The sequence below is a fragment of the Saccopteryx bilineata genome, chromosome 10, assembly GCF_036850765.1.
Source record: "Saccopteryx bilineata isolate mSacBil1 chromosome 10, mSacBil1_pri_phased_curated, whole genome shotgun sequence".
Taxonomy (NCBI): Eukaryota; Metazoa; Chordata; class Mammalia; order Chiroptera; family Emballonuridae; genus Saccopteryx; species Saccopteryx bilineata.
The window spans coordinates 53,631,304-53,644,609 of NC_089499.1; the positions used below are offsets into that span (position 1 = coordinate 53,631,304).

Here is a 13,306-nt window from a genome sequence, read left to right on the forward strand (position 1 = left end):
ATGGGAACTGCAAGAAATCACCCATTATTTTGGAAAATCCCCCATTTAAAATAGAAAGCAAAAAACAAGGAGGAAAGAAAACAGTGTGGGTGAAGCAGAGAAAATATATATAAAAATACAATTAAATGAGAATTATCTATAATCAAAAACATATAAAACCAAGAAATAGGATATTAAAATTATGTTATAAGATAAAAGGAAAGTTCTGAAGAAAATTCTCCAGGAAGAAGTCATAACAAAAGGGTAGATACATAAACAGAAAAAAATAAATGTTTTATTTTTAAGGTTTTTTTTTAAACATTAATTTTAGAGAAAAAAAGGAAGAGAGAGAGAGAGAAATCAATCTGTTGTTGTCTTTTTTAAGCATTCAAAGGTTGATACTTACATGTGCCCTGACCGGGGATGGAACCTGCAACCCTGGAGTATTGGGATGATGTTCTAACCAATTGAGCTACCCGGTCAGGGCTAGTGAAAGATAAATGTTTTAAAGAATGAGTCTAGGAAATCATACATACAACTAATAACATTTCCAGAACAATATACAGAGAAATTAAAGTGAAATGTTTTTTAATAATATTTTAATAAAGAAAAATCCAAGAAATTGAAAATACAAGTTTCCATATTAAAAAGGGCCATCCAGCATAATATTGCAGAAAAATCCAGCATTTCATAAAATTAACGATTTCTTAAAATCATGAGAATATTCTTAAAAGCTTTCAAGAGAAAAATCAGAACACATGCAGAGAAATAATAAGCAGAGAAAATAAAAAGATGGATAATGGAGCACAATCTCCTAAATTTTGAGGAAAAATTATTTTACAATCTAGAATTCTAATGTGTAACACATAAGGAATTCCAATAGAAATAAAATTAGCATAATCAGTGAATAGTATAGATTTTTTCATCCAAAAGTAGAACCTCTAGCTCCCTGCAAGTTACAAGCCCTGAAATTCAAGAGTCACCATAGCTATTTGCTGTAATAATTTATGTGCTAGTTATTATGTATTTAAATGTAAATATGAGTCCAGACCTTACATTCTTAATGTCCAAATAAGTGTGGAGTCAGAATAACAACATTTTTAAGTATAAAGGCAAAAACATTTTTCTTTAATTTGCACTTTATTAGTTATTGGAGGATGACATTGGCAAAATGAGGAAATAAACTATGAATAAAAATTTTTAAAAAGAGAAAAACAAAGAAAAAGAAAAATGAGAATATCAGGAGGGAAGTACCTAAGAAAAGTAATGAAACTCACAGATCACCTTATGCATGGACAATAAACACTGATTTATATTAAAAGGACATCTGATAGAACAATATTGGGAAGATAAGAGAGAGCTGATTGAGCCAAATTCTACCTAATGAAATAATGAATTAATAGATAATATTTGAATTTAATAATTAAAAAGTTATATTATAGGTACATTTTACAGGTGAGGCCTGAAGGAAGAGCTAAAAGAATTAAAATTGTTGCTCCGAGAGAACAGAACCCAAGCTTAGTGGAATGGGACAGGAAACCAATGTTTTGCATCAAAATTGTTGTAGTCACATTTAAAAAATATACATTTATTATTTTCAAAAAAATAAACCACAATCAGTTGTTTATATTTAATGTAGAGGTACCACCTCTACTGATCTACCCAAGGAGAATAATCAAAGAGGCGTCAAGATTGCGTGTTCATTAAACAGGCCACTGGCCAATGATTGATACCCACAGGATGAATGGCAGGCAACCAAAAATATACCTAGGGTAATTTCCACAGGTATGAGAAAAAAAAAGTCAAATTAAAAAAAAACTGCAAAAAAACTGTTCAATTCTTATATAATGAAAGGTGGCCAACAATTGCCTCTATTCTGTGCAAATATATGCAGTTAAAAGGGGGGGGAGGAGAGAGGCACAAAGAAAATGAAATAGAAGGTGATGGAAAACAATCTGACTTTGGGTGATGGGTATGCAACATAATCAAATATCAAAATAACCTGGAGATGTTGTCTCTGAACCTATGTACCCTGATTGATCAATGTCACCCCATTAAAATTAATTAATAAGAAAAAAAGCATGGGATTATATGATAGCATGAAAAATAGGATGCCCAAGGCAGGGGGTGTTGGGGGAGAACTGGTTAATTTTTTATCTTAAATAAATTGAAATACATATATGTGAGAAAAAAGATGTATAATATACAATCTATTGTGAACCACAACCATCCCTTGAGGAGGTGCTGGTGGGGATGAAAAGGTGGAGAGAAACCAATTGAAACATGGAAAGAAAGATGAAACTGATGTAAATACAAAAGGTGGACATTCACGTTAACATAATTATGTGAAAGTGCAGGGTTATTTATTAAGATTAAACCATTTTAAAGTACTTATGGTATGAAAAATGGAATGTGAATTGCAAAAAGTAAAATATAAAATTCAATGCAATCCCGATTCTGTTGGGGAAAACTTATGTATTTATTACAAACATTTAGAATTTTATTAGTGGTTATCTCTGAGTGTTGGGACTGCAAATTTTATAGGGGTTACAGAAAGTCATAGTTTGGGATTATTATCTCTTGCATTTAATTTTTCTAGATAATTAGGAAGCAAAGTGAACTTAAGGCTTTCTTTTATTAAAGAGCAATAGCAGCCCTGGTCAGGTCACTCAGTGGATCAAGTGTCGACCTGGTGCACCACAGGTCACGGCTCAACCCCAGTCAGGGCACTGAGAAGCACTTAATGAGTGCACAACTAAGAAAACAACGAGTTGATGCTTCTCTCTTTCCCCTTTCACCCCTCTCCCCTTTCTTCTCTCTCACTCACATCAATAAAAAATTCTAAAAAATAAAAATAATCAGAGCAATAGCAAAAACTTCCCCATGTTTTCTAATGAATTTAAAATAGCCATGTATTATTTTATAATAAGAATAAACTGTTCAAGATAAAGGATACATTTTTGTCTAAAATAAAAAATACTAGTACTCATGACTGATTTAGAATCTATCTTAGTTTCAAAATCTAGATGTTAATGTTTTTTCACTATAATTCTCTGACAAAGTATTTGAAGTTAATGTTCTAAGAAATCTCAAACGTTCTCATCGACAGTGTAAATTTCTTGAAGACAGAAATAACATAGCATTGTAGGTCATTAATACTCTTCAGACATCAGCGTGTTTAAGATCATGTTTTGGAAGAAACTTATATATGCATTGAATTCTATTTCTGTGCTCAAGAGCTATTACTGCTACCACTACTATGAATTACAGTATGAAATAATAAACACATAAAACTCCAACACAAAAGGAATGAGCACAGCTACTGAGAAGATTATATACATTTTTATATCCCAAATGAAAACCTCACACTACCTGAAATACAAGACTATTAAAATCAACTTCTCACCTTTGCTATATGCAGTAAACCTTTTATGAGCTTGGCACAATGTATTTAAAAATATACACAGAGCCACACCTCATCAATGTAGTACATATTTTTAAAATGTGTAAAATAGGTATGAAAATGATTTATGAGATGATTAAGACAGGTATCAGTAGGGTAAAAAAAAAACTGGAGCAAAAAACCAGGATAATATTATGAAAACAAATTCCTTTTATTTAACTAAATCACAGCATGGGAGAAAATCCCCTAAGAGCAACACTATCAGCATTTTATGAGGATAAACTGATATATTTAAGGGGTAATCAGAAACAGTTTCCAGCCCTGGCTGGTTGGAACAGTAGATAGAGTGTCTGCCCAGCGTGTATATGTCCTGGGTTCGATCCCAGGTCAGGGCACATATCTGCTTCTCCCCCCTCCCTCTTCTCCTTCACTTCCTCTTCCCCTCTCACAGCCAGTGGATCAACTGGTTTGAGCTTTGGCCTGGGTGCTGAAGATAGTTCAGTTGCTCCAAGAGCCTCAGCCTCAGGCACTAAAAATAGCTTGGTTGATTTAAGCATCAGCCCAAGACGGGGTTGTAGGGTGGATCCCAGTTGAGGCTCATGTAAGAGTCCGTCTCACTATCTCTCCTCCTCTCACTTAAAAAAGCCCAGCTTCCATGTAGAAGAGCATGTTTAAAATAAACCTTGAAGAACAGGCATATTTTCAAAAGGTAGAGAAGGACAAAAGAAAAACCATGAGCAAACAAGAGTAATTAGGAAATGTTGGAGGACCAGAGTCATGGATTTGGGACAGAGAATTGGGTGAGTGGAGATGAGGTATAAATGTTAAAATAGATCGACATGTTATAGCATCATGAAGGTCAGAAAGGCAAGCCTGCATTTATATTATTAAATAGTGGGCATTACACTAGGTATTTTATTCATTCATTGAATGCCATTTATTGAACATATCCTATGTACTAAGTTAGCACTGTGACAGGGACTGAGGATATAAAAGAAAGTCAAAAGAGACATCATTGTTGACTATATTCCCTGTGCTGTACTTTACATCCCCTTGACTACTTTGTAACCACCAGTTAGTACTTCTTGATTCCTTCTTTTCCACCCAGCCCTCTAAACCTTCTCCCCTCTAGCAACCGTCATTCTATTCTCTGCGTCTATGAGTGTGTTTCTATTTTATTTTTTCATTTTTGTTGTTGTTCTTTAGGTTATACATTGTAAGTGAAATCATATGGTATTTGTCTTTCTCTGACTTATTTCATAATACTTAACCATAATACCGTCTAGGTCCATCCATAATGTTGCAAATGGTAAGGTTTCATTCTTTTTTATGGCTGAGTAATATTCTGTTGATAATATGTGTATTGCAACGTTTTTTACCCACTCTAAACGAATACAAAATAATACAAATGTAAACTGCAATATAAAAATAAAGTAAATAAAAAATAATTTTGGTAACAAATATGAAAAATTGGAAGTGGTTCTAGAAGATTAATGTAGCACAGGCTGGAATAAAGAGAAAAAAGAAGCATCATCTCTGGCCTAATGATGCTTATAGCCTAACATTAAATAAACAATTACACATTGTAAAATGACATCAGCGATATAAACTATGAAGAATTTGCCAAAGCTGCATTGTTCTGAGAAATCAACATTGTTCAGAAAGCAGTAGTAGAGAGGGCATTAGACTGATGCACTGAGGAAATAGAAGTGTTCTGGGTAAGTGGAAGGAAACTAGAGAGACCTGGGAGGGAGGAACCACACTGGACCCCAGGCCTGCAGTGCACGGAACCTGAGGGAGTGTGGGGCAGAGTAAGACTGCAGTAGGACAGGGCAGGATCACCGGAAACACAGTTCAAAAAGATCTTCATTGTACTGATGGGAGAACTGAGGCCTCAAGAAGTTAGGAAGCAGAACAGGGGATGGGGAAATTGCCCAAGATGAGACGATGCTCATTTAAATAGCATGAAAACTTCAGGTATCTCAACTTCAGGTTTAATGCTCTTTCCACTGAACAGACCTGCCGCCTGTGCTCAGAGCTCCGTACTGGCAAGCAGATGGATTGCGAGGCGGCCTGTAGGGGACACGTGGACAGCAGAGACATAGACCAGGAGGCTGACCATGATGGCATTGCAGTGACCCAAGCAGGATGGGATAATGAGCTGGGACCTTAAACTTCACCCTTAAGAAAAGATATTAACTCTCAAATTTAGTGCTATAATACTTTTAACAATAAGACAAAGATTTGATAAAGCCAACGCAACTCTTTCACATTGGCAGAAGTATAACCAGCACAACCACTTCATGAGGCAATATTCACATTTTTTTATCTTTGTCTTGGAAACATCTTTTCTAGGTATTTATAAATATTTAGAAGCATATAAAATAGCACATTTGTATATTATTACATACTTGTATTATATCAATTATATAATCACACATTGTATGTTAGGTGTATATTTATATTTGTGCACACAGATTTGTGACAAAAAAGCTTATTGTAGCATGATTGATAATTACAAAAGTTTGTAATCAAACTTACATGCCAATCAATAAGGGAACAGTAGATAAATTGCAATGCAGATATAAAATATCATGATGCACGACTGCTCCCAGGATGAATAGATGTTGTGCAGGTCCTGAAAACCAGTGTCCGGCACGATAAATGGTCAGGAGAGGTGGCCGGAAGCAGACAGAGATGTGTGCACAGCACAGCAGCCTGTGTAGATGCAGACTGACTTTAGAAGGATGTGTAAGAAACCGGTAACTGGACATTTTGTCTGGAAAAGAGACCTTGTCAGCTATGAAACAGGATGGACGGAGTTGTACTGTTACCTAGATCTTTTTACAGTTTTTGAGTTTTTAATTAGGTATACTTACTTTTATTCTAAAGAAGATAAATAAATAAGGATTCTGGACCACGGTAGTGTGGTCAGAAAAGAAAGAAAGGGATATTTGTGTTCTAGAACATTTTAGAGGTTAGCCCTACATGGCTTGGCCAAGGATACCACAAATGAAGAAGAAAGGAAAGTCATGACTACAGTCAGATTTCTTACTACAGGGAGGACCAGATTACCAAGGAGAGAGGACCAAGCAGACTGAGAAGCAGAGGTGGAGCAAATGAGGCTTGGAAGACTGAGTCTAGGGCTGTGGAGATGCAGCCAGAATTATGAAGTTTTTTTTTCACATTAAAGGCAATCATCCTTCGGATAAAAGTCTGTTACAGTTGGATATATTTTTAATAAAAGAAACTTTAGAGGATCTAGTGATTTTCTCTTTTTATTTTTTTCATTTTTTCATTTTTCTGAAGCTGGAAACGGGGAGAGACAGTCAGACAGACTCCCGCATGGAGCCTTGGCTGCGGGAGGGGAAGAGAGAGACAGAGAGGAAAGTGCGGCGGAGGGGTGGAGAAGCAAATGGGCGCCTCTCCTGTGTGCCCTGGCCGGGAATCGAACCCGGGTCCTCCGCATGCTAGGCTGATGCTCTACCGCTGAGCCAACCAGCCAGGGCCTGTTTTTCTCTTTTTATAAGTAACTGAATACATTATTTTGCTAATTGGTGGAGAACGCAGGACAGGTCAGCAATGCACTGCAACTTCTGTGCTTCACTATAATTATGCTAATTGGGTAGAAGGCACAAACACATTTTGCCACTATGTGAATGAAAAGATAACCAACTGAGTAGGGGAACATATTTGCTGATATATCTGATAAGGGAGTAATATCTGTAAGGAACTTATTAACCAACACCAAATATATTTTGAATTGAGAAATGGGCAAAGGACCTGAATAGACACTTCTCCAAGAAGACATACAAATGGTCACTAGATATATGAAAACATGTTCAATATCACTAATCATTAGAGAAATACAAATTAAAATCCTAATGAGATGTCACCTCGTACCTGTCAGAATGGCTCTCATCAAAAAATCAGCAAACGAGTGCTGGCAGGGGTGTGAAGAAAAATAAACCCTGTCCATTGTTGGTGGAATGCAGACTGGTGCAGGCAGCCACTGTGAAAAACTGTACGAAGTTTCCTCAAAAATTAAAAATGGGGCCCTGGCCGGTTGGCTCAGTGGTAGAGCATCAGCTTGGCATGCAGGAGTCCCGGGTTCGATTCCCGACAAGGGCACACAGGAGAGGCGCCTATCTGCTTCTCCACCCCTCCCCCTCTCCTTCCTCTCGCGCAGCCGAGGCTCCATTGGAGCAAAGTTGGCCCAGGTGCTGAGGATGGCTCTGTGGCCTCTGCCTCAGGCGCTAGAGTGGCTCTGGTCGCAACAGAGTGACGCCCCAGATGGGCAGAGCATCGCCCCCTGGTGGGTGTGCTGGGTGGATCCCAGTTGGGCGCATGCGGGAGTCTGTCTGACTGCCTCCTCATTTCTGGCTTCGGAAAAATCAAAAATAAAATTTTCTTTTAATAAAAAATTTAAAAAAAAATGAAAAATGGAACTGCCTTATGACCCAGTGATTCCACCTTTGGGAATTTATTGAAAGAGAATTAAAACGTTAATTTGAAATACACTCCCCTATATACATTGTAGCATTATTTACAATAGTCAAGACTTGTAGGCAACTCAAGTGCTCATAAGCAGATGAGTGGATAAAAAGCTATGATACATTTATAATGGAATGCTACTCAACCATAAAAAAGAAGGAAATCTTACCTTTTGCAACAGTATGGATGGAGAGAATTAGGCTAAATGAAAAAAGCCAGTTGGAGAAAGACAAGTACCATATAATATCATTCATATGTGTAGTCCAATGAACAAAATGAACTAACAAGCAAAATAGAGACAGACTCATAGAGAGAGAGAGAGCAGGCTATCAGCTGTTGGCAGAGTGAGAGCAGCTGGGTGAGGGAAGTAGAGGATTAAGCAAGAAAGGACAAAAAAAGATGAAACTCATGGACAACAGTGTGGTGATTGCCAGGGTGGGGGTGGAAGAGGGTACGGGGGGATAAATAGTGATGAAAGAAGACTTGACTTGGGGGGTAAACACACTACAGCAGGGGTCCCCAAACTTTTTACACAGGGGGCCAGTTCACTGTCCCTCAGACCATTGGAGGGTCGGACTATAAAAAAAACTATGAACAAATCCCTATGCACACTGCACATATCTTATTTTAAAGTAAAAAAACAAAACGGGAACAAATACAATATTTAAAATAAAGAACAAGTAAATTTAAATCAACAAACTGACCAGTATTTCCATGGGAACTAGGCTCCTCTCACTGACCACCAATGGAAGAGGTGCCCCTTCCGGAAGCGTGGCAGGGGCCAGATAAATGGCCTCAGGGTGCTGCATGTGGCCCGCGGGCCGTAGTTTGGGGACCCCTGCACTACAGTGTGCAGAGATGTGTTGTAGAATTGGGCACATGAAACCTGTAAATTTTGATAACTTGTGTCACCCAAATAAATTCAACTAAAAAAAATGATTTGATTGTTTCTTTTCCCTTTCTCTGCCAGTATCCTGATCTTTGTTTCCTGAAGTTGCAACATGCATATTAACAGATTTTATCTGTCATCCTTACTTTATATCCTCATCGTTGGCAAAAATCACGACGGCCCTGGAGTTGGGGGTATCCAGGAGCTGTTTGATAATTCTGTCAAAGTCAATAGTTCTGTCTTTGCGCTCTTGGGGAATTCTCACGGACTGGGCAATGCAAAGCCCACCTGTTTAAGAAAAGAAAGCAGAGTGTCAATAAAGATCCTGTAAAGATACCAAAGAAATCAGGGAAAGTAATTCGGGATTTTAAGATCTGAGCACAGCACTTTCTTGGGAATGTTGCTGAATAAGGAAGTCTTAAGATATTATGCTGAGTCCTGAGTTAATGTTCATACTTGGTACACCATCCATGATATTGCTCAGCCTCATTCTCTTTGTAATGCACTTGCAACTGGCTAATTCTGCCCAGGGATACCAATCATTGGTAGGTTTAGGTTGACAATGTGGGTGGGAGGTCTTTAAAATGAATGCGATAGCATACAATAAAGTTACAATAAATAAACTATAATAATTTTTTTTTTTAAATAATAAGAGGAACAGGTGAAGATTATGTTTTTGCTATAACTTTTCTAGAGTTTGCATTCCAGGACTTAATTCTTTTTTCCTTCATATTCATCTCAACTTTTAGAGTTCAAAACCAATGAAATAAATTCAAAAATAAAACAATGAAAAAAACACCACCAACAACTATTATAAATCATAGTTACACACTTTTTTTTTTTTTTTTTTACAGGGACAGAGAGAGAGTCAGAGAGAGGGATAGATAGGGACAGACAGACAGGAAGGGAGAGAGATGAGAAGCATCAATCATCAGTTTTCTGTTGCGACACCTTAGTTGTTCATTGATTGCTTTTTCATATGTGCCTTGACCGGGGGGCTACAGCAGACTGAGTAACCCCTAGCTCGAGACAGCGACCTTGGGTCCAAGCTGGTGAGCTTTTTACTCAAGCCAGATGAGCCTGCGCTCAAGCTGGCAACCCCAAGTTCTCGAACCTGGGTCCTCTGCATCCCAGTCCAACGCTTTATCCACTACGCCACCACCTGGTCAGGCAGTAACACACTTTTATTTACCATATACTATGTATCCAAGCCACAAATGTTCTATGCAAGTTATCTCATCTTTAAAATATTTTAAGGTAGTATTTATTACCCATTTTATGCTAATTAGAAGATAAGGGGATTAAATAAATAAATTAGTTTATTCCAAAATATTTCACAGCTGTTATAATATTAATTGACATCAAGAATTTTTTTTAATTTTTAAACTTCATTTAGAAAATTAACTTTAACAGGGTGACATTGATAAATAAAAGTACATAGGTTTCAGGGAAATATTTCTATAGCATCTGAATTGTAGATTATGTTGTATACCCATCACTCAAAGTTCAATCTTCTTCTGTTACCTTATATTTATCCCTCTTTATACCCTTCCACCCAACCCCGCCCCATTGACTCAAGTCTCCTTCCCCCTCCCTTACATTCCTTTCCCCCTGGTAACCACTTCACTTTTATCTATGTCCATAGTCTCAGTTTTATATCCCACCTATGTGTGAAGTCATACAGTTCTTAAGCTTTTTCTGATTTACTTATTTCACTCAGTATAATGTTCTTAAGGCCCATTCATGTTCTTGTAAATGACACTATTTCATTGTTTCTTGTGACTTCCATTGTATATATGTACCACATCTTTTTTATCTAATCCTCTATTAAGGGACACTTTGGTTGTTTCCATGTCTTGGCCACTGTGGATAATGCTGTGATGAACATGGGGTGCATATGTCTTTACATACCAATGTTTTTGAGTTTAGGGATAAATACTGAACAGAGGGATCACTGGGTCATACGGTAGTTCTATTGTTTAATTTTTTGAGGAACCACCATACTTTCTTCCATAATAGTTGTACTAATTTGCATTCCCACCAGCAGTGAATGAGAGTTCCTTTTTCTCCAAAGCCTTTCCAACACTTGAATATCTGTCTTGTTGATAAAACAGCCAATCTAACAGGCGTGACATGGTATCTCATTGTACTTTTGATTTGCATTTCTCGAATAGCTAGTGAAGATGAACATCTTTTCATATACCTGTTGGCCATTAGTATGTCTTCTTGGGAGAAGTGTCTGTTCAGGTCCTCTCCCCATTTTTTTTTATTTTTATTTTTTTTATTTTTCTGAAGCTGGAAACGGGGAGAGACAGTCAGACAGACTCCCACATGCGCCCGACCGGGATCCACCCAGCACGCCCACCAGGGGCGACGCTCTGCCCACCAGGGGGCGATGCTCTGCCCCTCCGGGGCGTTGCTCTGCCATGACCAGAGCCACTCTAGCTCCTGGGGCAGAGGCCAAGGAGCCATCCCCAGCACCGGCCATCTTTGCTCCAATGGAGCCTTGGCTGCAGGAGGGGAAGAGAGAGACAGAGAGGAAGGAGAGGTTGGGGGATGGAGAAGCAAATGGGCACTTCTCCTATGTGCCCTGGCCAGGAATCGAACCCGGGTCCCCCGCACGCCAGGCCAACGCTCTACCGCTGAGCCAACCGGCCAGGGCCCTCTCCCCATTTTTTAATTGGACTGTTTGTTTGTTTGTTTGTTGCTGAGCTTTATGAGTTCTTTATATATTTTTTAGAGTAACCTCTTATCAAAGCTGTTGTTTGCAAATATCATCTCCCATTTAGTTGGCTGTCTGTTTGTTTTGTTGTCAGTTTCCTTTGCCGTGCAGGAGATTTTTAGTTTGATATAGTCCCGTTCAATTATTTTTGCTTTTACTTCCCTTGCTTTTGGGGTCAAATTCATAAATTGTTCTTTATGGCCAAGGTCCATGAGCTTAGTTAGTACCTATGTTTTTTTCTATGTAATTTATAGTTTCAAGTCTTATATTTAAGTCTTTGATCTATTTTGAATTAATTTTTGTGCAAGGGACAAACTGTTGTTTCAAAAAAGTAAAATAGGCAGCCGTTTACTAAGTAACTGATATATATAGTTGCCACAGTTCTACCTCTTGCTCAGTAGTAGCTCCTAGATCTAATGTTCTAAATCACCCATGAGTCAAAGAGGAACTGTCAAGGAAAATTAAGAAAATATTTCTAATTAAATGAAAATGAAAGTACAACATATTAAAATGCATCTATTATAGCTAAAGTGGTATTTAGTGGTAAGCACATACTATCAAATGATTATATTAGAAAAGAAGAAATCCAAAGTGAGCAATGTAAGCTTCTATTTTAAGAAATAAGAGAAAGCATACTGTAAACAACCTTATGCTAATAAATTCAGCAACTTAAATGAAGTGAAAGAATTTCTTGAAAGACACAAGCTACCCAAACTGAATGAAGAACAGATAACCTAAATAATCTTATTTATACTAAAAGAGCAAATTCACAGTTAAAATTTAAAAAACTCTCATAATGAAATATTCAGGCTCAGATGTTTATATTGATGAATTCTACCACACAGGAAATAAATAAATAAAATATAATCTCCACAATCTCTTTCAAAAAATAGAAGAGGGGAGAAAAAACTCATTTCATAAGGTCAGTGTTACCCTAATAGCTAAATCAGACAACAATATTACAAAAGGAGAAAAAATAAAAACTAATATTATTCATGACCATACTTGCAAAATCCTCATAAAAATTACAAAACAAATTCAGCAATACATAAAAAAGGATACTATATCATTAAAAAATAGATTTTATTCAAGGAATATATAGCTGATTTATTATTCAAAAATCAATTATAACTTGAAAATAATCAGACTAAATTTAAAAAAATGATCACCTCAATACATGTAGAAAAAGCACTTAACCAAATTCAATATATCAATACATTCATGATAAAAACTGCAAACTTGGATTAGGGGAGAAATTCCTTAACCGAATATTAGGCATCTGTAAAAAGCCTACAGCAAGCATCATACTTAACAGTAAGAAACTGCAAGGCAAGATTGTCCGCTTTTATCACTCCTCTAGAACATTGCACTGGACATACTTGTCAGAGGAATGAGGAAAGAAAAAGAAACAAAAGGCATACAGATTGCAAAACAAAAAATGAAAGTGTCTCTACTTGTAGATGACAGGATTGTCAATGTAGAAATCTGCTTCTGCCCCCGAGAGACTGCCCCAAATCTCTTAGGCTAAAAAGTGAGGTAAGCAAGGCTGAAGGATATAAATACAAATAAAAAAAATCACTCATCTACCTATATGTCAGCAATGAACAGTTGGATTTTTAAACTAAAAACACTGTCATTAACAATGTCACCCAAAATGTGGTGCTTATTTATAAGTCTATACAGAATATGTATAGGGCTTAAATGTAAAAAAATATAAAAGATGGCTAAACAAAATTAAAAAATAATTTAAATAAATTCTCCCCAATTTTGTCTATAGATTCAATGCAATTTTAATCAAAATCTCAAGCTTTAAAAAAAT

At 36.9% G+C, this 13,306-nt stretch overlaps 1 protein-coding gene across 3 annotated transcripts in view; it reads right to left on the minus strand.

Moving 5' to 3' along the window:
* The window catches only part of GRM7 (glutamate metabotropic receptor 7), a 1,011,140-nt gene that overhangs the window by 464,573 nt on the left and 533,261 nt on the right, over window positions 1-13,306 (minus strand). For all 3 annotated transcript variants that reach the window (XM_066245502.1, XM_066245501.1, XM_066245500.1), the window contains exon 3: window positions 8,912-9,053. In XM_066245502.1, coding sequence (XP_066101599.1) covers window positions 8,912-9,053 — 142 coding nt within the window. The remainder of the gene's footprint in view (window positions 1-8,911; window positions 9,054-13,306) is intronic.